Source organism: Nansenia antarctica, assembly GCF_963989245.1.
Source record: "Nansenia antarctica genome assembly, chromosome: 2".
NCBI lineage: Eukaryota > Metazoa > Chordata > Actinopteri > Argentiniformes > Microstomatidae > Nansenia > Nansenia antarctica.
This window is the reverse complement of record NC_137675.1, coordinates 41,258,130-41,285,455: the sequence shown is the minus strand read 5'-3', so window position 1 is coordinate 41,285,455 and position 27,326 is coordinate 41,258,130. Positions and strand designations below refer to the sequence as shown.

General features: G+C 42.6%; 1 protein-coding gene across 3 annotated transcripts; it reads right to left on the bottom strand.

The window, feature by feature from the left end:
* Nucleotides 1-516: 516 nt before the first annotated feature.
* On the bottom strand, nt 517-26,980 carry LOC308151974 (V-type proton ATPase 16 kDa proteolipid subunit c). Of its 3 annotated transcripts, XR_013937319.1 has the most exons (5): nt 26,770-26,980; nt 22,524-22,707; nt 6,539-6,746; nt 1,069-1,127; nt 517-606 (listed from the first exon to the last, which is right to left on the bottom strand). XR_013937319.1 is itself a non-coding variant. In XM_080524878.1 (3 exons), exons 1-3 carry the CDS (start codon nt 26,837-26,839, stop codon nt 6,542-6,544), a joined length of 459 nt encoding a protein of 152 aa, XP_080381004.1. In that variant the 5' UTR covers nt 26,840-26,980; the 3' UTR covers nt 4,688-6,541. The 3 variants fall into 3 exon arrangements, 1 of the variants encoding a protein (XP_080381004.1); XR_013937320.1 differs by lacking the exons at nt 517-606; nt 1,069-1,127 and adding an exon at nt 4,688-5,636 and having other exon boundaries at nt 5,683-6,746; XM_080524878.1 differs by lacking the exons at nt 517-606; nt 1,069-1,127 and having other exon boundaries at nt 4,688-6,746.
* Between the last annotated feature and the right edge of the window lie 346 nt (nt 26,981-27,326).

The window sequence follows — 27,326 nt, the reverse complement described above, 5'->3', positions numbered from 1 at the left end:
GCAAAATCATTTTTCTGTTTTTTCAGATTATGAAAGGGTAGATTGTAAACTTTAAAATGATGTGTCATACATTGAAATCTGAAACAAGTTGAAGAAGTCATGGATATTTGAATGTTGATACCCCCTGAACCACCGTACTGAGATAAGTCTTCAGAGACATCTCAGAGACATTTTTCACAGAGGTAATGGGTGGGAACAATAGCTGGTTAACTCCACCCTAATCACTCCCTCAAGACAACCACACCCTCAAGACAACCACTCCCCCATTACACTACCTGTCATTATCTACCTGTCATCTGTCAGTGGGGTTGTGGCAGGGCTGACACGTTTAAATAGCTAAACAATAATAATAATAATAATAATTCAAGATTCATGATTTCTTATTGCCATGTGTGCCAAAAGTTTATTACATCCCATTACAAGTACAAGAGAGTAAAATTCATGGCAATGGAAAAAATTAGGCAAGATACAATTGAGCAATACAATAATAGAATGGTAAAAAATAATAATGTTGCGTCCGTGTGCACATGCATTTATCATTATAGTCCATAAAGCATCTAGTGGGACTTCGGTGTAGTTCCTTCCCATCCCATCTGGGCATCAAAGCTGTAATAAAAAAAGAAGACAGTACATTTAAAATGATTGCCCAGTGTTACCAACACCACTTTTAACGAAATAGCCTACTACTATCTTAGTAAAGAACTGCAGTAGAACGGAGCAGTCACTGGCTGTGGCTGAAACGTAGGGACCCAACATTGGCTCCCAAATGACCACGTGGTGCCACCGTGCGACACACACCCAGGCCTGATTAGCCTGTGGTGGGCCAACCTCGGCAGAGGGTGTCTTGTGATAAATGTCCGAAACACCCAATGAGGTCGGGGACCACAACTGAAGATGTGTCGCAGTGGTGGCACCACGTGATCATTGCCAAATTCCACTCCACCCAAGAGGACATCTCCAACTCCACTCAGTCAATTGTTGTGCTGAATATTTAGGGATTTTAACATCTAGTCCTATTAAGAATCCTTCATAAAATAGAATTGCTTATACAATGACAATGACAAATACCTGAAGTGCTGGTGACTCTCATAAAGGTGTCATCTCTCAGAACCTCTCACCTCGTCATTCTGTAACACAAATTTCAGGTCAGAGGTGTGGACTCACTGCTAGTGTAGGTTTTCCATAGACTCAGTGTACTGTACTTGTACTGAAGTAGGCTAGTGAAATAATTTAAATTCACAGTATTATTCTACAGCAAATCTACATATCAATGAATTAATCATTATTTTTGATTCCACACAACATTATCGTTCATTACAAAAGCATTTACTTTTTCTATAATCTATTAGATCTCTAACAAAGCTAGCTAGCTAGCTAACAAGCTAACACTTGTTTGGCTAGCTGGTACACACAAACACACTAAAATGGTGCATGAAACATACTGTATGTTGCATGTTTAGTAGGTCTCCAACAAATGTATTTATTCATTATGTTTTATCTTTGACAACCTATTTCTACCTCCCACCATCTCCTATTCGTTTTGTAGAGGGGTGGCATAATTGTGGTGAGCAGTTTCAGTGGTCTGATAACTGATGCTAACAACGGGGCTGTTTGGCTATCCTAAGTAAACAACACAAATTCCTAGTAAACAACACATGTAACTCACTAAAACAAGAACACAGCAGAAGTTCTGTCTGCAGACGACTGTCCCAAGAATAGTGAACTGATGTGGAGATCAATGTCTGAAATTCCGTTGTCATCTGTCATCGTCAGATTCGGAGTTCGGAGTTCCCGTTATGTATAGTCCAATATGAAGGAGTTCATTAATTGCCCACTGTCGATATTTCTGCCTGCTTTTGAAATTCTGTTGATAGCGTTAGCGAGAGGTTCAGCTCCATCTTGTACATTTACACACCATCAAGAAGGCACAACAGCGGCTCTACATCCTGAGAGTCCTCAGGAAGGAACACAGCAAGCAGGAGATACTGGTGACCTTCTACCGCGCCGCAGTGGAGAGCATCCTCACCTACGGCATCTGCAACTGGTTCTCCAGCTGCACAACCGCGGAGAGAAATGCGCTACAGAGAGTCGTGAGAACAGCCCAGAAGATCACCGGCGCCCCCCTCCCCTCTCTGGAAGAGCTGTACAACACACGCTGTCTCAGGAAGGCCTCCAAGATCCAAGATCCAAGATCTCCAGGGACCCAACCCACCCTGGGTACGAACACTTTACCCGGCTGCCCTCGAAAAGGTGGTACAGGACCATGGCCGCAAGGACAAACAGACATCCAGGCCCTGAACACAGCAAAGACCTAGGTTCTGGGCCCTGGACAGTCTGGACGGATTGATGGCAGCTGCTGGACTGAAAAAATCAGGTGTAGTGCTGAGGCACAAATATGTACATTTCAAGCCTGCAAACTGCGACACTTTAAATGAATGTGCAATAACACTATGTGCAATATGACAACCCTAGTCGTCTATCTGTACAGTATAGTATAGTGGATAGTGTACATAGCCTTTATTTATGTAAACCAGCTCCTTCCCTTCTTGTGTTTTTTTTTCTTTCCTAACACCAGGGGAGCCACCCCTCCTAAATGTCGTTGTTTGGTACCTGTACTATAGCAATGACAATAAAGACCATTCATTCATTCATTCATTCATTCATTCATTCATTCATTTGTCAACAGGTCCAGACGCACACATGTGGCTCCTTACATAGAGCTGGGGTGGGCGTGGCTACACACACTGCCACACTAATACGAATAATACCCCCCACCCGACTTTACTAACTAAATGTAGGTATTTAGTGAATGTAAAACTGTTGGATATGATATCGAGTGGGTTCTTCATCGCTTCGTTTGTCGTCCTATGCCAAAAACCGGAAAACAATTATTTTCACAACAAGACTTGTTTGGCTCGATTGTGAGGTTTCACAATTGCCGAGATGGGGACCTATTAATCAAACCCTGTCACATATACTATCAAGGGGGGAAATGTTACATGGAACTAGGTCAAAACGCGCGACTACCATCAGCCTAATTAGATAGATATCTTTACATTAAATATGTCTACCATCATCCGCAGTCAAATGCCACAGGTAATAATTTATTTCTAAATAAACAGGATTATACATCTCGGAAATGTGAATCGCGGTCCGATGACATGGTGTATTTCTATGGGGAGGTTGAACCTGATGCTTCCGTTGGACTGGGACGCCGGGCGCCCTGGGTGTCACCCTGTGACAAACGCGCAGATATGAGTGCTCCGGTGTCTTGCTTGCTAATGGAAGTGCCCAGGTAATAGTTTTGCTATTATTGTCTTCTACTGCTGAGCACCAAAACCCAACTTGGCTGAAGCGCGCTTGAACGGTGGAACGGTGTATTTCTATGTTAAGCATAGGCACAGCACATCGGCATAATAGCGATTTCTTTGTTCTGCTCGTTATAAAGAAAAGTTCTATAATGCATTGAAATGACATTAAACTAAGATAATAAGATGGTTATCATAATTTTCAAATCTTTATTAATAAGTAGTTACACAGAAAGTAAATGACATTTCCGCATTGAATAGAGCGACATAACATTTCTGTAGATGATTCACAATGCATGCTGAAATCAAGCCATATGGCTTTGAAGCTAGTCTGGTCCTGAAATCGCTCCAAACGAAGCCGTGGATAGCCCTTCCCCTTACCCCTAGCCCTCGATGAAATATGAATTGGGACACCCCTACCCTAAACGTGAACACGCAAAACGAAGCCATAGGGGTGAAAACTAAGCCGTAGGGGTGAATTGGGATTGGCCCTTTTGTGTACTGTCCAACTGTGGTTACAATCCTTATTGATATTAATCCTGCCAGTTTCATAATTTCAGCAGTTACTGCACTTTGGCTTGGTAGGGTTATGATTTGTTTGGTTATCAATAAACATTTGTTATCTTAAAACATGTTTATCTCTAGGTTATGGATGGTATTGTCTAGCCAATGGCCACAATAAAAAGTCTTGCTTAGGGCCACACATAAATCCACTGTGGCCTCTCCTGCTGCAGATTCCATTTAATACATCTACTTACAGTACATTTGAGTTTTAACCAAAACAGGCAGACGAGCTCATATAACTCCTATTTTAGAGTTAAGTTCAGAAGAGATTTCAAAATCCTTCTGCTTGTTTATAAAGCTCTCACTGGCATAGCACCAGAATATCTGAAAGATCTTTTTTGCTAGCATATCAGCCCAATTGAGCTCTCAGGTCTTCTGACGCTGGTTTTCTCTGTGTACCACATGTACAAAAGAAGAGATTTGGTGAGGCTGCATTCTCATTTTATGCACCCAAATTGTGGAATGCACTGCCAGTTTACATTAGGGATGCAACCTCAGTAAATATGTTCAAGTCAAGACTAAAAACCCATCTTTTTAATATTGCCTTTAAATGACTAAATAATTAAATTATGATTATATAATGATTGGAACACTTTGAGCTGCAACGTTTGCAGAAAAAGCTCTATACAAATAAAAAGTTATTATTATTATTATTATTTAATACATCTACTTACAGTACATTTAATAGACCTACATACAGTACAGTGAATGCATTACTGTTATGAGTATGGTGTAAGTGTTTCTAGCACCAAATGCTCCATCAAGACTGCAAAATGTTGGAGAGGAGAGAGAAAGAAAGATGCTCTTGGTCAGGTTTAGGTGATTTATTTGGAAACCAGACTGGAAAGGCCCAACAATGAGTCCCCGCCATTAACACAATCAGACAGTACTACAGGTTAACGATATGAGTGCTTCAGAATGTTGTATTAGATAAATCGCACACACACACACACCACTCAAACATCTGGATGACAGAAACAGTCTCCATAATAACCACTTGATACAGCCAGAGGAATGCCAAGCACTTAGAACAGTTACCCACAGTGGCTATACAGATATTTATATTTATTACTCACACTCACACACACACACTCTCTCTAACACACACACTCTCACTCACACACCTCCATAGACATTGGAAATAAGCATGTTGTCTTCTTTTAGCTCTATACTCCAACTGGTTGGATTTGAAATCAAACAATTACTATGAGATTAAAGTAAAGATCCTCAGCTTTGTAAAGTAAAGATCCTCAGATTGGTTTCACCATTTAAAAATGACAGGGATCCAGTAAAACATTGTCTTGACAGGTGTTTCCGGTTAGTCAGGGGTGTTCCGCCACATCATTTGTGCAGGTATAAGAGTAGTCAATGTCTAGTATTGATTCTAGCCTTTACGTTTTCCTTTGCTGCTATTGGTGTCTGTCAACATGAAGAACAAAAAGTTACTGCATGTCAAGGAATCTATTTTTGGCCTGAGAAATCAGAAGGAAACTATATATAATGTTTTCCAATCATTTTGGAGCATTGAAATAGAGGGAGTATTTGGATGCTGTATGTTCTAAACGGTGAAACCAATTTGAAAGAAAAAAAAACATTGAATTAAAGCTGAGAATCTCTACTTTGACCCCATAATAACGCTTTGATTTCAAATCCAAACTGTTGAGGTTAAAGAAGACATCTCCTCTTCACAATACCTTCTCAGATCAGCTTTCAAACATCAATGTTGCTTCTCACTCAATATGCTGCATATTTGTCCAACCTTTACTTTTTCATCTATCTGACCATCCCACCACCTTTCATCCACCAGAACTTTAATCATCCTTCAATCCATCTACCCCAACTCCTATGAATCCACCCAGAAATACTTCAATAATTAATAACAATGATCTCAGTAATTGTTTTATGTCAAATCCAACCTGTCTAGAGCTAAGAGACGACACAATTTTTCCTCTTTCCAATACTTATGTGTGTGTATCCTTTTAAGCAGTTTCATGAACAATTAAAAATCTTCATACATTTTTCATAAATAATTAGTTAAAATAAAAGATGTCTTCTTAACAGTAGGTACCCCGACGTTCCATGTAAAAATGGTCCCATAAAGAAGAACACTGATAACGCCAAAATAAACAAACATGATTCGTCCAACAGTCAGTTTCGGAACAAAAATAGAATAACTACAAATAGAATAACTACAAATAGAATAACTACAAATAAGAAAACAAACAGGACAAGCGGAGAGATTAAACCTTGATACTCCAACAACGTGCAGGACGGACAGGTACACTACATTTACAGACTACTGAACTCTGAACAACTGTACAGGAAAAAGGCGATCAGACTGGAATCAGGGAGACTCTTTGTTCACACACCATCCCAAAGATGACCATGAGACACCTCTTGAAGTCATATTCATATCTCTCAAAGAACTGGGTGGGCATGAGTAATATGGTGTACACCACCTAATGAAGTCTACCAGAGCTGGGTGCAGCTATGACCATATTACTGACACTTATCTGGTCCTCTCAGATCTACACAGGGGGGGAGGGGATATCAAGAAGGATCTACAGGGCTACAAGGGTTGATACGGAATGTGGTGAAAGTCTCACACGTTTGTTCTTGTTGTTTTATACATTTGGAATGGATGACATGGGCGTTCACATACACACATTTTATTTTGTGGAGAGGATGAGAGCGACGATGAGGCCGTAGAGACCCAGGACCTCGGCGAAGATCAGGATGAGGATCATGCCCACAAAGAGCCGGGGCTGCTGGGCCGTGCCTCGCACGCCAGCGTCTCCCACGATGCCGATGGCAAAGCCAGCCGCCAGGCCGCTCAGACCCACACTCAGGCCTGCGCCCAGGTGGAGGAAACTCCTACAGGAGAGAGAGGGGGGGGATTAACAACAGCATCTGGTTTAAAGACCCCCCCGCCTCCAGTCACAATCAAACATTTGAAAGGGTTAGTTTGATATTTTTCAATGAATAGTCAGATGGCTTCTTACTTTGAAAGCAGTCTATGGAAACTGTAATCCATGGCTCATGGAGTTGTTTAAAACAACCACTTAACATACTTAACTAACTTAACTTTGACGCTCATTTTAATATAGTATACTATACATTGATATGAGAAAGACGTGGTTTGGCATGTGCACGCACGACCTGCAAAGAAAGGTCTGCTCGCAAATTTACAGTAGCTTGTTACATTTGTTTCATTACAACACAAGTTAAATCTGTCAAAAACACGATTTTTAGGGTCTGCATTTTGAGTCAACACTGTTGGAGCTACTCTACCGCTCTGATTGCTGTTGTGTAGATGAACAACGTGTTTCCAAGTCTTCCATCACAAAAGGAATGCAATATTTGATCGCTTTCATTTTAAAAGCGTCATACAACAGCATTAGTGATGCTCCGATCTGATCGGCACTGATCGGTATCGGCCGATATGGCCTTGATCGGAGTTCTCAAAACGGCCGATCAAACACGACCGATCAGTTTACAAAATGGCGTCGCCAGTCTGGAAATATTACACAGTGTCGGAAAGAGACAACAAATATGCCGTTTGTAATGCCTGCTCAAAAGAAATACCTCGGGGAGGAACGCACGCAAGGTCTTTCAATACCACGAATATAATACGGCATTTGAAGGCTCGTCACACCAAGGAATATAACGAGTTTAATAAATTGGCGAGCACTAAGGCCAGAGAGAAAGAGTCGTCGAAAGAACGTTCGACGCCACTCACTCAGCTTACTGTTACCGAGACATTGCAACGACAGCAACCATACGGCAACGACCACAAGAAACGAAAGGAAATAAATGCGAAAGTAATAGAATTCATATGCCTTGATCAGCAGCCCCTGTCTGTTGTGGAAGACGCCGGGTTCAAACGCCTTGTTTCCTGCCTGGATCCACGCTATACGCTGCCGGGGCGAAAATATTTCACTGATGTTTGCCTGCCGGAATTATATAAAACTGTCTACACATACATCGGGAGCCTAGTGAAGGACAACATCGCGTCAATCAGCTTCACGACTGACATTTGGAGTTCGAGTGTCAGTCCTGTGTCTATGCTGAGCCTGACTGCGCAGTTTATCAACGCAAACTTTGAGCTGACTAAAGTGGTGCTTCACTCTCAAGAATTCCCTGGGTCACACACCGCAGAGGCACTTGCTGCAGCTTTCACAGACATGCTCAACGCCTGGGAAATCCCAAAGGGAAAGGTGCACGTTATCCTACGGGATAATGCCAAGAACATGGAGAAGGCTATGAGGGACGCGCGTTTACCAAACCTACCGTGCATGGCTCACACACTCCGGCTCGCTGTGCATGAGGGGGTTTTGGCACAGCGTGCCGTCATGTCATCGCAAATGGAAGACGGATCGTCGGTCATTTCAAGCATTCCCAGCTAGCTTACTCCCGACTGTTCAGTATTCAAAAACAAATGAACCCGAACCAGCCACCCAAAAGGCTACAACAGGATGTACCAACCCGCTGGAACAGTACGGTTGCCATGCTAAAAAGTTTACTGGAACAGAAACGTGCCCTATGTGCTTATGCAGCTGATTTTGAATTGCCTTCCACGTTGGCCGTCCATGAGTGGAAATTGGTGGAAAATCTGATTTCAGTGCTAGACCCCTTTGACGAGCTCACAAAAACGATAAGTTCATCAACTGCATCAGCTGCAGATGTTATACCATCCATCAGAGCTTTAACTCGTCTTCTTGAGAAAACAACAGAGAGTGACCACGGTGTGAAGACAGCCAAAGCCACGCTCCTGGAAGCTGTCAAGAGGAGATTCAGTGACATTGAATCTGAGCGCCTGTACACCATCGCTACACTCCTTGATCCAAGGTGAGAACTCCACAGGGAGAGATTCTTATGCGTATTAGCTTTGGCCTAAACATTATTGATAAAAGGGGCTATGCTTAAGTTAAAGGTAAAATATAAATACTGTGTTGTGTTATCCTGTAGTGTACGATGGTTTGCATTTAAAAAGCAGTTAATCTTAACTATAAATAAATAAATAGAATGCTATGGGGCCAAGCCCATGCCTAATTAATTCATAAATAGAATAAAAATGCTATGGGGCCCCGCCCAGGCCTAATTAATAATAAAATAGTTAAGCATAACCTACAAAATGCATTAAATACATTAATTAATGTTGCCTTTTATTTCTCTCATAATAAAAAATAGGTATAAAGACAGATATTTCCCCATCGCACTCAAGCCACAGATGCGCAGGCTGCTTTCTGATGTCCTGGCTGCTGCAGCAGAGCAAGAGACGGACAGTTTGGCAGTGAGTGAGCCCCCACAGAAGGTACATTTACATTTACATTTTTGGCATTTAGCAGACGCCTTATTCCAAAGCGACTTACAATCAATACATTTGAATACTAAGCATGTGAATCAGCAGTCCACCATTCGTTGCAGGAAGAGTACTCTAGCTCGGGCCCGGGGCCACTGATAGAAGGAAAAACCTTCTCCCTATTATCGCCTTCTACTAAAACTTTTTTTTTTATTACTTTTTTTTTTAGGTACCACGAGCTGGCTCCTTGCATGCTATGCATGCTGAACTGTTGGCTGAAGAAGATGGGCAACAGCATGTGTGCGGCAGTGGTGACATCAACCCAAGAGCATCACAGGTTAATCTCTACCTATCAGAGGCAGTTATCCCAGACGGTAATGGACAGCCTCTTGCTTTTTGGAAGGCCAACGAAGGCCGCTTTCCTGCTCTTGCACAAGCAGCACGAGTCTTCCTCTGTGCACCTTGCACAAGTGTAGATAGCGAGCGACTTTTCAGCATAGCAGGACATATTTTAGACGATAAGAGGAACAGGCTGAGTGGCAAAAATGCTGAGATGCTTGTATTTCTCAAGGCTAATCTGCCAGTGATGCTGCTTAATCAGAAGTAAGGTTTGAGTCTGAAATCTCCTTAGGTGCAATGTTTTGTTTTTTTGTTTTATTGATTATTGCTGACTTGCTGTCTTATCTCCTCCTATATGACTTGAAACTGACTGACTTGAAACAGTATTTATTTTATATTTGGCTATAGCCTGTTTATGTTGCAGTTTAGTTTGGGTATGTTTATTGTTCCTCAGGAAATGTTTATTGTTTATTGTTCCTCAGGAAAGCTACAGTATAAGCTCCAAGTTCTCCAAGAGCCCCTAGTTCCTCTCATTCGAGTGGAATGTTGCACATTTGATGTGACGGTGTACATTTTATTTATTATGATTTTTATTTTCACATTTTATTTATTATGATTTTTATTTTCACATTTTATTTGTTTTTCCTGAAGTAAGCTACAGGTGGTTGTGAATTCAATAAAACAGATGGTTGTCAATTCATGATACTTTCTCATCTCCTAATTTCATTTGAATACTTAATATACAATGTCAATGGTGTTAAGAATAATTAAAAACATAAATAATGCTACACAATAAATAGAATGAATGAATGAATGGTCTTTATCAGGGGCGGACTGGGATCAAAAAACAGCCCTGGCATTTGCGACACAACAGCCCTATTTTCAAACGCAACACGCAACACGGATTGTTAACATAAAAAGTCAGAGGACAGATGCCAAACTACCGACATGTTTGCTGTAATTATATGTATTATCAGTAGGCAGTCATCAGTCAATATCTCTTTCAATAGCCTTTTCACACCGAATGTACTTTTTTGTGCTATTTTCGGCCCAATACATGCGAATTTCGGTGCATTCCTACTAGGGGTGCAACGGTTCAGTTGGCCCACGGTTCGGTACGGTTCGGTATTTTGGGTCACGGTTTTCGGTACGGTTCGGTTCAGAAACAAATGCTACTATTTATTTACAAACTGTTACTTTACTTTATTTTGCTTATACATAATATGGAACTTTAACATACACATGTATATGTTATGTATATAATGTATATATAATTGTATATAAACAAAAAACACTTTCAAATGTCCAAAAATAAATAAACACTTTCGAAAGTAAAAGTGCACTTTAGCCTTGACAGCTGGTAGCCCGTATACAAACAGGAGGAAAACAAATTCACACTACAAAAGTAACACTTTCCACATAGCGTTCCAACATGTCATGTGTTGTATTCCAATAGAGTTGCGACATCGTGGATTAATTTGTGTTTTGGTCTAACATATCTTGTTTAATTGTCAGAATATGGTGGGCTGTGGTGCTTTTGTGGAAGAAAGTGACTGCATGTCTGATCTTACCCAGGAGGCGGGACACCGGGGTTATTGCCACTGCCTTCTTGGCGGCGAGATTTACGACGTGCGCAAAGCAGCCGATCTGTGGCCCCAGTCCACCAGCTTCATGGATCGCATTTACGATATTTGCTGCGTTGTCTGTTGTTACGGGAATTGTTATGTTTGGCCTCTCCAACTTCCACTCAGTCACTGCATTTGTTAGTTCCTCTGCCAGGTGCGCGCTGGTATGGCTTTCGTATAGTGGACGAGTTTGCAGTACTGCGCTCTTCATCTCCCAATCCGGTGACATGTAGTGGACCGTGACAGTGAGGTAACTCTCCGTTGCCCGGGAGGTCCAACCCTCCGTAGTCAGTGCAAAGCTCTGTGTTTTTGCCAAATCGTCTTCAATGCCTCTGCGCGTTGTTTGGTAAATACCGGGGATTATTTTGGTGCTGAATGATGTACGGGAGGGGACACTGTAACGGGGCTCGAGAGTTTTTATCAGATTTCGAAAACCCAAATCTCCAACCACCGAAAAGGGCTGCAAATCCTTTGCAATGAACATCCCCACTGCATTGGTTATTTTTTTGTGTTTCTCTGAAGTGGTAGTGTACGTCTGTCCGAACGCATCAGAGAGAGACTGCTGTCTGCTCACTGACGCTACCTGACTGGCTTTCCTGCTCCCAGTCAGTGTTATCGTTGAGTGGTAGCGGCGAATATGCTGGTTCATGTCAAGAGGTGCAACCATTTGCATATGGCACACGCTTTAAGCAGAGCTTGCAGACAGTAATATTTCTGTCCACTGTTTCCCCCCCCTTATTGTCGTATTCAACGGGAAAAGCGAAATGACCCCACACCGCAGACTCGTAGGAATCCGGGGCTTCCTCAAACTGTTGCGGCGCTCTCAGAGCTAATTTACGAACGCAGCCAAATCGCAGCATAAACCGAAAACCGTCACGGTTCACTAGTGAATTGAGCCGTGGAACGCAAACCGTACCGTCCGTAAAAAAAACGAGAACCGTTGCACCCCTAATTCCTACTTCCAACTACACTTGCTCCCTGCATCCAGTTGTTGCACGTTAACTGCATCGCTCTCATCAAATTCCCCCATTCTGAAAATGAAAGCAGTGTAACGTTAACTGCTGTTATAAACGGAATGATGACATGAGGTGCGTGTCCACTGGCGATACAGAGCTGACTACGATAGTTATGGAGGTATACTCCAGTTCTATGAGTGGAGCTCCGCCCCATAGGGGAGCTCTGCTCCTATTGGTTTACCCCGCTACCTAAAGCTCTGCTCCTATTGGTTTACCCCGCTACCTAAAGCTCTGCTCCTATTGGTTTAGGGCCCTGGGCATCCGCGATGCAGAACTGCGTGGATGGCCCGGCCGATATAAAATGTTTTGGGCCGCGGTCTGCTGAAATAAGTTATTTTCAATGAAAATCACCAGAGACAAAATAACAAATATATATATTTTTTTTATATAATACATTCTGAGCGGCCCAGAGTCTCGCGGCCCTCCTGGCATTTGCCAGGCTTGCCCGGTGGCCAGTCCGCCACTGGTCTTTATTGTCATTGCTATAGTACAGGTACCAAACGACGAAATTTAGGAGGGGTGGCTCCCCTGGTGCTAGGAAAGAAAAAAAAAAAAAAGAAAAAAAAAAGCTTCAATTGCCATTTTCGACGCTGTGATCAGTGATCGGTGATATCGGATCGGCAGATCACTGATTCCAGTGATCGGTGATCGGTGATCGGCACCAAAAACCCTGATCGGAGCATCTCTAAACAGCATTCAGCATCTTAAATAGCAAGTGTGATAATAATTGTATACTACATAACTACACCATAAATCGGCTTCCAATGTTATCTGTGATGTACTGTGGCATTAAATCCAGCAACAACATAGGAATGCTCACCTTCTTCTGACATATTTTGGAATAATAACAGATGTCTGCATGAACCCTGTGCATCAGAGGGTACAGCCTTGCATGTATCTCAATGGTAAGTTAAGGCTAATTAGTGGGCTTGCTTCAGCAAGTCCAACTATAGTTAATCAAATATATATATATTTAAAAATATATATTATATTATAATTATAGCAAGCATGCAAAATCAATTTCTGTTCCGATAATGAGCTTACTAACTAACCAGTCAGAACTATGAATGATGTATTGATGCATGTTTACTTTTAGTGCATATCCTCCCTGTTGCTAAAAACACAACGGCTAACAGTGATTGTCTATTCAAATGAAGCCTCATTGTGACATCAGAGTGGGGCCAATGACACACCTAACAGGAATGTCTTAAAAAAGGGAAACCGTTTTGTAAGTACGTTTTGTAAAACAACACAAAACCTACGTTTCACGGTGTCTATTCAATATCCTATAGTACACATACCATACAAAAGCCAGGGAAAGTAGCATTTACACTGGAGGGGGCCTTGCAGTGTTTAATGTTAGGGCTCAGGGCTCATCTTTTCCTGTTAAGTTCAGAATAGATTTCAAGATCCTTCTGCTTGTTTATAAAGCTCTCACTGGCACAGCACCAGTATATCTGAAAGACCTTTTGCTAGAATATCAGCCCAATAGAGCTCTCAGGTCTTGTGACGCTGGTTTTCTCTGTGTACCACATGTACAAAAGAAGAGATTTGGTGAGGCTGCATTCTAATTTAATGCACCCAGATTGTGGAATGCACTGCCAGTTTACATTAGGGATGCAACCTCAGCAAATATGTGACGCGATCTGGTGGTTTTGCAAAACGGGCGCAAAGTGCAAAGGCTTCAAATTTGCGTTCAAAGTTTTTCTGACCAAAAAAAAATCTGATTTCGTTTTTTTGTCATCAGACACAAGTTAAGGTTTTAAACTACCCACTCGTTATTTTTTCGAGCATTTTTACGATAGTTAAATACGTGTACTTAATCAACAAAATAAGCTTATTTTTAGCCTGAGAAATCTTCCCTTGTGGGAGGGGAGGAACTGGATCCAGGTTGTTTCTCATTGGTCGATCGATTTGGCTACGAGAGGAGTCAGGAAGCAGCGCTGCTTTGTTTACACCAGAATGTGTTCGACCAGACTCTAAGGTAAGATCTTCTATGTATGTACATGCCTTTGTTAGTTAAGTTAGTTGTTAGTTACTAGTTGAAACCAGTGTGTTCGTGTATTTAGACATTTCTTTATTATTACCCACTAGCAACTAACTGAAAGCACATTGTTCAGTCTGCAAGCTGAAGCTTTGTTGTTAGCATGCTAGCATTGTAGCTCGGTATTCTGTCTACGTTGTAAGTACGGTTAGTATGTCTACGTTGTACAAGTTGTAAGACTCATGTTCAGTGTGTAATACTGGAATACTGTAACATGTCAAGTGTAATAGATTACAGAAATGTTAAAAGTTTAAAAACATGTGTTCCTGTCTTTGTTCTGAACGAGCTAGCCGCTAGCCGCTAACACTACTCTGAGCACTTTAGGTAATTATCATTGTCATGTATTAGGCTAGCTATTTTATGAACATGGTATGGTAGTATTTTATGAATATGGAGTGCCAGTAACTGTAGGCAATATTTTAATGTACTATCTTCTTTCTGTTGCAGCTTTGAAGACCTCCACCCCACCAGACACAGCAGCTCAACAACTCACTGGCAATATTGTGTTGAATAACAAGAACAGTTGGGCATAGATACAGCATTTTGAACTGTGTCATGATTTAGTATCTATTGATAGTCAATTCACAGACCTTGCATGCTTACCTGTGTATAGTCTGTTGTATGTTCTCAGTTGTTGCCCTCAGTTCCCACTATACTTGTACTTGAAACTTGAAACTGAACTATAAGGCTGGACATTGACTACTGAGCACTACACTATTTCCAGCACAAGACATCAGCAAATTACTCTTAACTCCTCCATAATAATAAGCTGGCTAATTAGCTACAGTAATAACATTGCTAGGTGATCGTTCGATTCTGTATCCCCACCGAACGGGGTGCCAAGAGATCAAACGTTGGAATAACTCAATTTGGTAATTTGTGGTTTATTGCAGTACCGTATAAAATGTTCACCACAGTCAGTAGAAGTAGCAGTAGCATTTGCAGTAGCAGGTTATAAACCTAAATGTAAAACGAAATATAAATGTAGATAACAGTCATGCAATGTAGCCACTGAACTCCTTACGGCTGCTGTCAAACTCCTGGCTCAACCTGCTGTTCTCCTCCTGCAGGGACACCAGAGACTGGGAGTTCACAGAAGCAACTTCCTTCAGCTCCTCAATCTCCTGGCACAGGCTACTGATCTTCAGGTTCTCTGAGCTGAGCTGCTCCTTGGACTTGCTGAGCTCTTCCTGGTACCTGGAATTCTGCTGATTCAGGGACTCCAACTGACTTTGCATCTCCTGTTTGGCACTGCGGAACTCCTCCAGCAGGGCCTCGCTCTTCTCCTGCTGCAGACGGCATTTCTCTTGTGTCAGCTGTTCCAGGGCCTCTGAAGTCTTCCCTGAGGTCTCGGCTGCTTCAAGCTGCTTGGAAAGAGCATTTTTGAGTTGGGCCTCAAGCTGGGTAAGTATATTTTTCTCCTCCGCTTGAGCCAGGACAGTCTCTTTGTATGCCATTGATGCTGATCTCATGCTCCTTGCCAGGTGAGTGTCAGAGCGGTGGACAGCCAGGTCGACTACCTCAATGAGGTTGGGATGGGTTCCACCAACGGTTTTGCCCAGTGGGCCGTCCCAGAGGACGAGGTCTCCCACAATCTTGGTTGGCTGGGGAACAAGACGACCTTCACGGTGACTGATAAGGAGGTCTATCTTCTCAGGACGGACCAGTTCGTCAGTGGCAACGTCAGGGAAGAATTTCTGCAATTGCCTGGGCGAGACCGGCTGGTTCACCTCTGCGATGCTCTCCAGTCCGTAGCAGAGGATTTTATGCTCTGCCACCTTTCCTTTGGGGGTTTTCATCCTCAGTCGCAGAGGGTACCTTTTTGTCACAATCGTCTTCCTCATACCCCCGATACCATGAATAATCAGCTTGATATCCTCGCCGCATAGACCAAGACGACCGGCTGCTTCGTTGGTAATGTAGTTCGTGTCGGAGGCGAGGTCGATCAGAGTGCCGATGAGGCAGCCAGAATTTGTTGTCGCATTCAGCAGCATCATCACTACAGGGTGTTCCTTCTGTCCAACTCCATCTCCAGCATTGGTGCATACAGTCGACGAGACTTTGTTCGAAAATACTTTCTTGTATTTGTCTCTTTGTTCTGGAGTAAGCTCTGCCAGGAATTCCTCCTGCTTGTCGGTTAGGCCAAGCTCCTTCCCTCCAACCTTTGTACTGCTGTCCACCTCACTGCTGTAATCCTTCTTCGTGGTAGGTGGCTTAGGACAGAGAAGATAATTATGGTCTTCTTCTTTCGTGTAACGTCAGAGGTCCAACTCGGTGTCGCGTAGCCATGCCCGCATCTCTGGTTCTAGGTCGAAGAGGCTGGCTTCTGAGGGTGGTCTATATAAGGGGCAGATGGTGATTATGTGGTCGGCGGTCTGCTCTGGGTCACCGCACTCGCATGCAATTATGGTCTGAAATCCCTCCTCTCCGACAGTCTACTTTTGTGCAAAGGTATCTTGGAGTACACACGTTGCCATCCTTAGCGTGAGCCTGCAAGCACTTGAAGCATGACCCAATCTTCTTCAGATGGGCTCTTTTGTCTGCAAGATCTTGACCCTTGAAGGCTCTGCATGCAAATAGTCTGTCGGCGTGAGCGTCGTCTCCACACACAGTGCAGCTTGGATGATCGTCCTCCTGGCCCGTTGTAGACCTTGTGGAAGCCTTCCTCAGGTAATCCTTGAAATGGTCACCTCTCGTGTCTGATGAGCTTTTCTCCACGACATCTTTCTCCATGGGGCTTGGCTCCAACTGGTCCAATTCCTCCAGAATTTCCTCCTGCCTCTTCAGGAATTCCAGGAGGCAGTCAAAGTGGTTTAGTGGAGAGAACATGTTTACAGGGTTGGTTTTGTGCACGATCCACTCTTTTTTAAGTGAACTTGGAAGCTTGCTCTCCAGAGACTGGCAGACCACACGGTTCTTTACGGCGTCTTCTTCTCCAAGTATCTGAAGGTTACACAGCGCTCTCTCCACAGCCTGAATCAGTTCAATAGTTCTTCTGGGATTGTTCCCTTTGATGGAAGGAAGTGCCTGGACCTCGTTGGTGATCAGCCAGACTATCTTCGCCTTGTTCCCATGTTCCCATACTTGTTGTCCAGCAGCCTGAACACATCGTCAGCGGAACCGCAACTGGATAGTACGAGATCCCTTTTGACCCTTTCATTTAGGCTGCTTAGTAGATGGAACTTTCTCACACTTTCTGCTCCCTGTGGGTTACCTAATTGCTGCAAGTCCTCCCATTCGGTTTTCCACCGGTAGTAGTCTCTCATGTCACCGGAGAAAGTGGGTAGCCGTGCCCTTTCAAGGCTGATGTAAGGCTTGGAGTCAAAGGCTTTCCTGACGTTGGGTTCTGGCTTGGGGTCGACAGGCTCGTCAGGGAGAGAGTGGGGAGCTGGTTTTCTTGGAGCCTCCGTTGGGTCAGCCTTGCTGCCCTTTGCTGCACCATCTAATAGCTCCTCTTCCAGCTTGTCAGACAATGCCAGGACCCTCTTCCTTACTTTCTCGTAGTACATTTTCAGCTCCACCACCCTAGAGCTAGGAATCAACCCTTTCCATTCCACCAACATGTCTCCGAGGTCAGTGACCTCTCTGTCCAGTTTTTTATTTCTCACCCTACGGTTCTTGATTGGTTGCTGAGGGTCGGTCTCGTCTTCCTCAGCCTGAAAAATGTCAGACTCAGTGATTTTGGCCTGGGCATGAAACATGTCATTGGCGTAGCCATCCCAAAAGGCATCTTGGGTGGCTCGTTTCACTTCGAGGTATCTTTCCTCACACTCAGCTGTCTGCTTATCGACTTCAACTGCAGACGATTTGATCGTCGCCTCGGTCGATTCCCTCAGAGCTTGGGCATACTCGAGCCCCGCATCGATTACTTTAGAGAAGTCTGCCCTAAAGCACTTCCATTCATTTAGAATTTCGTTTGGTTCCAAGAGTCCACTTTTAGTGAGAGCATTTCCCCTTTTAGTAAATGACATTTGTGATCTTGATCGCACACTCTTGAGTTTTTTCAAGTCCTCCATCTCAATTCCTTTTCCGTTGGCTGGACAAACGACCGTTACTACCAATGGGGTCCTTTAATGGGGACTTTGTTCCACTTTGTTGGTGTTGGTCCTTATCCTAGTTCAACAGGATTTTTTTTTTTTTGGGGTTGACTCGGGTAAGCTCCTGGTCGAAATGATCGGCCATTTGAGTTGATTGTTTGTTTGATGGGGCTTAAGCTTAGCCCAGTGGTTCCAGTTTTAGGTTGGCCGGGCCTGGGTTGGCTGTGCCTCCTTGGTGAGACTGAGAGCCGCGGTTTGCTAGTCCGTGGCTGCTCTTTGCTGCACTAATCCAGTGCAGTGGGCCTCGGTTTATAACTGTTCGGTTCTGTATCCCCACCGAACGGGGTGCCAAGAGATCAAACGTTGGAATAACTCAATTTGGTAATTTGTGGTTTATTGCAGTATAACATGTTCACCACAGTCAGTAGAAGTAGCAGTAGCATTTGCACTAGCAGGTTATAAACCTAAATGTAAAACGAAATATAAATGTAGATAACAGTCATGCAATGTATCAAGTCATTTAGAAACATTCTCTTAATATTACAGAACAACATAACCCAGCAGAGCAGTAAATACATTCGTTTTGTCATTTAGAAACATTCTCTTAATATTACAGAACAACATAACCCAGCAGAGCAGTAAATACATTTGTTTTGTCTTACCGGTAGCGTGTCCCTCTTGACTACTATGATAAACACAAGGCAGTTTCCGCCATTTTATCCCCGAAGCCCCTCCCACATTGTGGATATCCGGGTTTGGAAGTTAACCCCTTACAGTCACCCTAGTGAACGCAACAGTGATAATGTTAGCAATATCTAGCTAAGTACTGTAAACTTCTCTTTGAAAAGTCTATCTGTCCCAGTGACTAACACTAATGTTTTCACACTGATTGTACTTTGCACAGCTTGTCGCACCATTGTTCTGCTGTAGTGCGACTACCATCACTTATACTTATCACTTTATTACTTATTATTGTGACTATGTACCTTGTTGAAGAACCAAAGCAAAATATTTTTATTCTTGTGTACTGAAAAATAAATTCTGATTCTGATTGAAGACTTTTTTGTATCATTAAAAGACTAACAATAACAGTTACAACAACCATAAATAATAATAAGCTGGGTAATTAGCTTAGGTAATACCTTGCTAGGTAATAATGTTATAGCTGTATAACTATAGCTGTCTGACCCAGTGACCAATACTGACAGGTATTGACAGCTGATAGCTGTCAATCTAGAGGGGGAGTGGTTGGGGGTGGGGTTGACCAGCTATTGTTACCGCCCATTACCTGCCTGTGTGAAGGTGTGAAAAAGTCCCAAATCTTTGAACGCCGTTTTCTCAGGAATTAGTTTTCAGGGTTAACAAGTTTCAAATACTCTGATCGTCTTACATTTTTTCCCGATGTCTATGTATGACACATCATTTGTGACATGACGTCATCGAACTGCGAAACGGGCGCAAAGTGCAAAGGCTTCAAATTTGCGTTTTTGCACAAAAAAAAAAAAAATCTGATTTCGTTTTTTTGTCACCAGACACAAGTTAAGTTTTTGAACTACCCACTCGTTATTTTTTCGAGCAGTTTTACGATAGTTAAATACGTGTACTTAGTCAACAAAATAAGCTTATTTTTCACCGGATTTCTCCCGGGAAATCCCCCCTTGTGGGAGGGGAGGAACTGGATCCAGGTTGTTTCTCATTGGTCGATCGATTTGGTTACGCGAAGAGTCAGGAAGTAGAGTGCTGCTGTGAGAAGAGTCAGGAAGCAGCGCGCTGGTTTGTTTACTCCACTAAGACTCGTAAGGTAAGATCTATTATGAGCCAGATCTATTTATGTACATAGCGAATTTGTTAGTTAAGTTAGTTACTAGTTGAAACCAGTGTGTTCGTGTATTTAGACATTTCTTTATTATTACCCACTAGCAACTAACTGAAAGCACATTGTTCCTGGCTGGTTCCATTGTTGTTAGCATTCTAGCATTGTAGCTTGGAAATGTCTGTCTAAGTTGAAAGTACGGTTAGTATGTCTACGTTGTAAAAGTTGTAAGACTCATGTTCAGTGTGTAATACTGGAATACTGTAACATGTCAAGTGTAATAGATTACAGAAATGTTAAAAGTTTAAAAACATGTGTTCCTTTGTTTGTTATGAACGAGCTAGCCGCTAGCCGCTAACACTACTCTGAATACTAGCCTAGTGACTAGGTAATTATCATTGTCATGTATTAGGCTAGCTATTTTATGAACATGGTATGGTAGTATTTTATGAACATGGAGTGCCAGTAACTGTAGGCAATATTTTAATGTACTATCTTCCTTTTGTTGCAGCTTTGATGCCCCCCACCAGACACAGCAGCTCAACAACTCAGAGCCGAGTGGTCATTGTACCTGTCTCTCTCCACAGTGTTATAGTACCTGTCTCTCTCCACAGTGTTACAATACCTGTCTCTACCTGTCTCTCTACCTGTCTCTCTCCTCTCAGCTCTTTAAACACAGAGTACCTGTCTCTCTCCACAGATATATATACACACACACACACACACACACACACACACACACACACACAGATATAAACACACACACACACACACACAGATATAAACACACACACACACACACACACAGATATACACACACACACACACACACACACACACACAGGGTATGGATTAGACACTGACTGTTCTGTCGAAGATGTGACAGCAGCAGTGAAACCAGACAGACCCATGGTGTGTGTTTTCCCTGAGGACATGGTGTATGTTATACCTGAGGACATGGTGTGTGTTATACCTGAGGAGGGACATGGTGTGTGTTATACCTGAGGACATGTTGTGTGTTATACCTGAGGACATGGTGTGTGTTATACCTGAGGACATGGTGTGTGTTATACCTGAGGACATGGTGTGTGTTATACCTGAGGACATGGTGTATGTTATACCTGAGGACATGGTGTGTGTTATACCTGAGGACATGGTGTGTGTTATACCTGAGGACATGGTGTGTGTTATACCTGAGGACATGGTGTGTGTTATACCTGAGGACATGGTGTGTGTTATACCTGAGGACATGGTGTGTGTTATACCTGAACCACACACTCTGGCAATATTTTGTTGAATAACAAGAACAGTTGGGCATAGATACAGCATTTTGAACTGTGTCATGATTTATTATCTATTGATAGTCAATTCACAGACCTTGCATGCTTACCTGTGTATAGTCTGTTGTATGTTGAACTATAAGGCTGGACATTGACTACTGAGCACTACACTATTTCCAGCACAAGACATCAGCAAATTACTCTTAATGCCTCCATAATAATAAGCTGGCTAATTAGCTACAGTAATAACATTGATAGGTGATAATGTTAGCAATATCTAGCTAAGTACTGTAAACTTCTCTTTGAAAAGTCTATCTGACCCAGTGACTAACACTAATGTTTGCACACTGATTGTACTTTGCACAGCTTGTCGCACCATTGTTCTGCTGTAGTGCGACTACCATCACTTATACTTATCACTTTATTACTTATTATTGTGACTATGTACCTTGTTGAAGAACCAAAGCGAAATATTTTTATTCTTGTGTACTGTAAAATAAATTCTGATTCTGATTGAAGACTTTTTTGTATCATTAAAAGACTAACAATAACAGTTACAACAACCATAAATAATAATAAGCTGGGTAATTAGCTTAGGTAATACCTTGCTAGGTAATAATGTTATAGCTGTATAACTATAGCTGTCTGACCCAGTGACCAGTATTGACAGCTGATAGCTGTCAATCTAGAGGGGGAGTGGTTGGGGGTGGGGTTGACCAGCTATTGTTACCGCCCATTACCTGCCGGTGTGAAGGTGTGAAAAAGTCCCAAATCTTTGAAAGCCGTTTCCTCAGGATTTAGTTTTCAGGGTTAACACGTTTCAAATACTCATGTTGTCTTACATTTTTTGCCGATGTCTATGTATGACACATCATTTGAAAGCTTACAATCTGTAGTTTAAGCATATGTAAAAAACAGAAAAATGACTTTGCCCCCTCTTTGGTCATTCCACCAGATCGCGTCACATTTGAAAGCTTACAATCTGTAGTTTAAGCATATGTAAAAAACAGAAAAATGACTTTGCCCCCTCCTTGATCATTCCACCAGATCGCGTCACATATGTTCAAGTCAAGACTAAAAACCCATCTTTTTAATATTGCCTTTAAATGACTAAATAATTAAATTATGATTATATAACGAGGGCAGGAAGCGCTATACAAATAAAAAGTTATTATTATTATTATTATTATCTTACTTGTAGAGGGTGACTTTCTCAGAGATGTTGTTGGCGATCAGCACCGCCACCACCAGGCCGTAGATGGCAATGATACCAGCCATGACCACGGGGATGATGGACTTCATGATGAGCTCTGGCCGCATCACAGACATGGCGGCAATGCCGGTGCCACTCTTAGCCGTGCCGTAGGCCGCCCCCAACGCTAGGAGAGAGGGAGAGAGAGAGTCTTGAATTTCAGGGACTTTTCAGTCAATGTGTTAAAAACGCCTTTTCTTGGCATCAAGAAGGTTGAACTACTTCAACTTAGACGCCCTTCATGCAGTACTTGAGTGTAGTGTTAGAAGATAGCGAGCCCAAAAAGATCGGCTTAGGAATGCTAACAGTCAGAGAAAAAGCGTATTGTAAGGCATAGTACACTAGTTTTCTATCAAGACCATGGCCCCAAGTCAGGGTAGCTCTACCAAGACCATGGCCCCAAGTGAGGGTAGCTCTACCAAGACCATGGCCCCAAGTCAGGGTAGGTCTACCAAGACCATGGCCCCAAGTCAGGGTAGCTCTACCAAGACCATGGGCCCAAATCAGGGTAGCTCTACCAAGACCATGGCCCCAAGTCAGGGTAGGTCCACTGAGGCAATGGCCCTGGACCTTTTTGGGCCCATCAGAGTCAAAAGTACAGTGGAAATGTGCCAAATGTACCACCACCAGTTCAGAGACTTGTGCCTGTTCTGGTCCATAAATAATGTGTGTTTCCTGGGAGCTACCATGGGGACAGTTGAAGGTGTGATGCACTTTTATGACAAACATTAGACCCATCACATTAGACTTAGCCTATTTCCATATCCAGCCCCCACTATTATCCTATCTTATAAAATCCTGAGTCTTGTCTTTGAAGGGTGCATTATTGTAGCTCAACCACCATGCGTCAAATTCAGGTTGCCAGATTGTTGGGAGTTACAGCCTCAAGAAACAAGATGGCCAATAGTCACCTCCTAGCACAGTGGCGCACTAGTTATTGCCAGTGAGCCACATTGGCAGACTCACTGAGAGCCACCAGCTAGCACTGTAGTTAGAAACTTAAGTTTAGTATTCCTGCATAATTATTTTGTAGAACATAGTTTAATCCCTGAAATAAGCTAATTGATTTGCTGCCAAATTGAACATTGTGTGGGATTCATATTGTTGTCCGCCATGTTTACAATTAGTTTGTAAAGTCTTTTAACTGACCGTTCGTAAATTAGTTAACTAACTGATTTCAGAGCACTCTATGACATTGAAACCAGAGCACTCTGAAACCGGAGCAGACTTCCATAGCCTATTTACGAACGCACCCAATGTTAGTGTTAGCTAGCTAGCTATTATAATCAGCTAGCTAGATGATTGTCTAGCTAGCTAATGAGACATATCTCAAGTAAAATGCATCCACAGTAGCCTATATAGAGGTGTAAGCAGGGGTGAAAGTGGTTTGAGTTTCTTACAGGAACTATAGGCTACTACCCCAACCTTCATCGTTTCATATTGTTCTCCTCCTTCCCCCAGCTTCATGCATCCCTGAACACACACATCGTGGTGTTGGTGTCGAAATTAGAAACACTTTAGGGCTGCCAAGTTTCACCAAAAGTTTGGAGTGAGAGTTTTTGGTGGTGGAGCGACCCAAAACTGTGCACGTTTTGGTAGCGGCGGCCCCTCTCTCCCACACAATTATTTGTGCTAGTTTCCTGCAATTTTAAACCAGCACAAGAAATGAAAATAATTGGAACATTTGATCAAACAAGAGAAATTCAGATAATATATCTTAAGTCTTAATAAACAAATACCTACAGAGTCTAAAACAAAATTGGGCCTCATCAAGTGAACTCAACCCCTTGGTCAGCAGCAGAAAGACCCGTGGTCATCATCTTATATACAGTGCATTGCTCATAGATGGCTATCATGTTATACAGTACATACCAGGGTTTTTCCTGGGTCAGAATCAAGCCTTGGAGGTTGATGTTGTGCGCGCGCAGTGCGCCCACATTTTCTTTGAGGGACCCCCAATTGTTGTATTTGTATTGTAAATTGTAATTATTATTATTATTAATAATAATAATAATACGATGCGATTTGAAAGTACCAGTAGGCTACCAGATACGTATGCACATATTTTGCTACCAGGGTTGCCAGATGGAATTGACAATTTCCAGCCCAACCAGTCTAAAAGCTGCCGAATCCACCCGTCCAGTGTGACCAAAAGTAGCCCAATCTGGCAACACGGCTTGCTTATGGAAGCATATAGTGGACTAAATTCAAATGTTAATGCAATTTGAGATTGCATTTGCATGTTCCACTTTTGCATGCATTCTTTCAGACACTATTCAAATTCAAATGCAATTCTAATGAGCGGATGTGTTTCCTAGAACATATAAATGCAATTGCTAATCACATTATTGCATTACAATTTGAATATTGACTCAAATAACGCAGGCAAAAATGGCAAATGAATATGCTATTTTGGGATTGCATAGTCATTTTCACATTAGAATGAAAATTTGAATTTTGTCAGCTACAAAGCGGATGTGTTTACTAGAACATGTAAATGCAATTGCGTATCACATTATTGCATTACAATTTGAATATTGACTCAAATAACGCAGGCAAAAGTGGCAAATGAATATGCTATTTTGGGATTGCATAGTCATTTTCACATTAGAATGAACTTTTGAATTTTGTCAGCTACAAAGCAGCGCATGACTTTGAAAATTAAATGTCAAATGGCTTTGCATTATCATTTTAATATTGACAGCGAATGTGCACATCAGGTACATGAAAATGCAAATCATTAGAATTGCATTTGAATTTGAATATTGTCTGAAAGAATGCATGCAAAAGTGGAACATACAAATGCAATCTCAAATTGCATTAACATTTGAATAAAGTCCACTATATGCTTCCATACGGCGCGACTGTAATCCCGGTCAGACTGTCTCAGTGCCCAGTGCTGCCCACCCAACCACGTCGCGTCGCGTCGGGTCTACTGTAAAGCGGGTTAACATGTCCTTTTCAAAGGTATTAAAATAGACGCAACGAAACATAACGTCAGCCATGTGTTTCCTTGTTGGAAATTATGGATTGTGATTGCTTCTGCACTCTGCAGCAATCGGATTTTGATTGACAGGCAGCTGCATCTCTTCCCCCAACGGCGTTCCGGCACAGAAAGTCTTGCCGGAACGCAGCACCGGACCGTTCCGGCCCACTTTCACCTTTGGGTGTAAGTAGCCCATCTATTGAAATTGATTACTTGGAGTGAGTGTGTGTGCATTTTAAATGGCCCCTCAGTATGTCTGTTACTGTAGCATTAGTTGGTCCCCATTTCTGTTTACCTAGGTAAGCAAATCATATGATGAGATCCTAACTTTTTATTTTTATTTGCCATGCAAATCAACATGCATCACTGTGTCAATAAATTGTTGGAATGTGGTATTTTTTGCTCTAGGCACAAGGTCAGACTCAGACATCGTCAGCGACCCACCCTGGAGCAATTAGGGGTTAAGTGCCTTGCTCAAGGGTACATGCAGCTCCCTCCTGAGGCGGCGATCGAACCAGCGACCTTCCGACGGCTAGCCGGTCTCAAACTCTAGGCTACCGCCTATTTCAGCGCACAAAAAGTACTGGGCCAGATTCGTATAATGTCCAAATTAAGCACTGACTCATATTTAGTAATTTGGTCGACAAACGCTCTTGTATTGTTTCTGCACACATAAAACCCGTGCACTTGGCGTGCGTTAGGCCGAGGTCATACGCAGATTTCGGGGTCCCGTTTTTGGCTCCCCAGCGCCAGAAAAAACAACTACAGGTAAGAATTATTGAAATGTTCCGTTGTCCAATTACATTTTCAACATCGACATGTATTTTTCACGTTTATGATGATCAAACACATTGTGTTGCCTGGATCTCGCTGCTCGGTGACAGTAGGGAGACCTCCCTCCCTACTCCACATCCCTTCCCCCTCCGCCGTTGACAGGTGTGACAGCCAGCAGCATCTCCTACCTTATCAGCATTTATCATTGTGCACCTATTTCAATACAAGACTTGCCGAAGTCTGGATTTTACATTTCTATACGTATATCCGACATCTGTATCCATGTAGATTTCTAAATCTGACATTTGTATCCCTGTAGATCTACAAAAGCCTGGAGGCGACTTCGGTTAACACAAGACCCATTGGGACGACTAGTTTGCAGCAGTGCAGTTTGACCATCTAGCAGCAGTGCGGTTTGATGATAATTACCACTGAACACCATCGCCGCAGAGGCTCCCATCACTGCGAAGAACGGAGAGTATTCAGGGCTTTCTGACATTGTTCCACGCTCTCAGCGAAAAGCTACTAAAAGTAAAAAGTAGTGACTGGATATTTCCTCTCCCTTTATTCAAGTTTCCAGTTACAAATGTCCAACAGAGATAGACACAGGCCTTCAATTCAACCCAATAACGAAACACGAAGCCACTGTAATGTGGATCACGGGTGTAGAGAAGAAAATGGCGATATGGAAAATGTCACATGATCACCCATTTGGTTCAGGTCCATTGTGCTTGCATAGGGGTGTTCCATTACCACACAGACAACTGTCTTCTTTCATGGACATCTGAAATGTGTGTATAAATCACAATATTATTTATATAAGGCACGTGTGATAGGCTTGCAGGAAAACACGACAACGTTTGTAAATATTTCAGTCTACAAACATTTTTGGAACACCTCATTTCGCATTGAACGTGGTATTCCCTTCGGGCTCTCAGGATGTGCTAGTTCTGGCTGTGCGTTCAGACAAAGATGGCTGACGGACA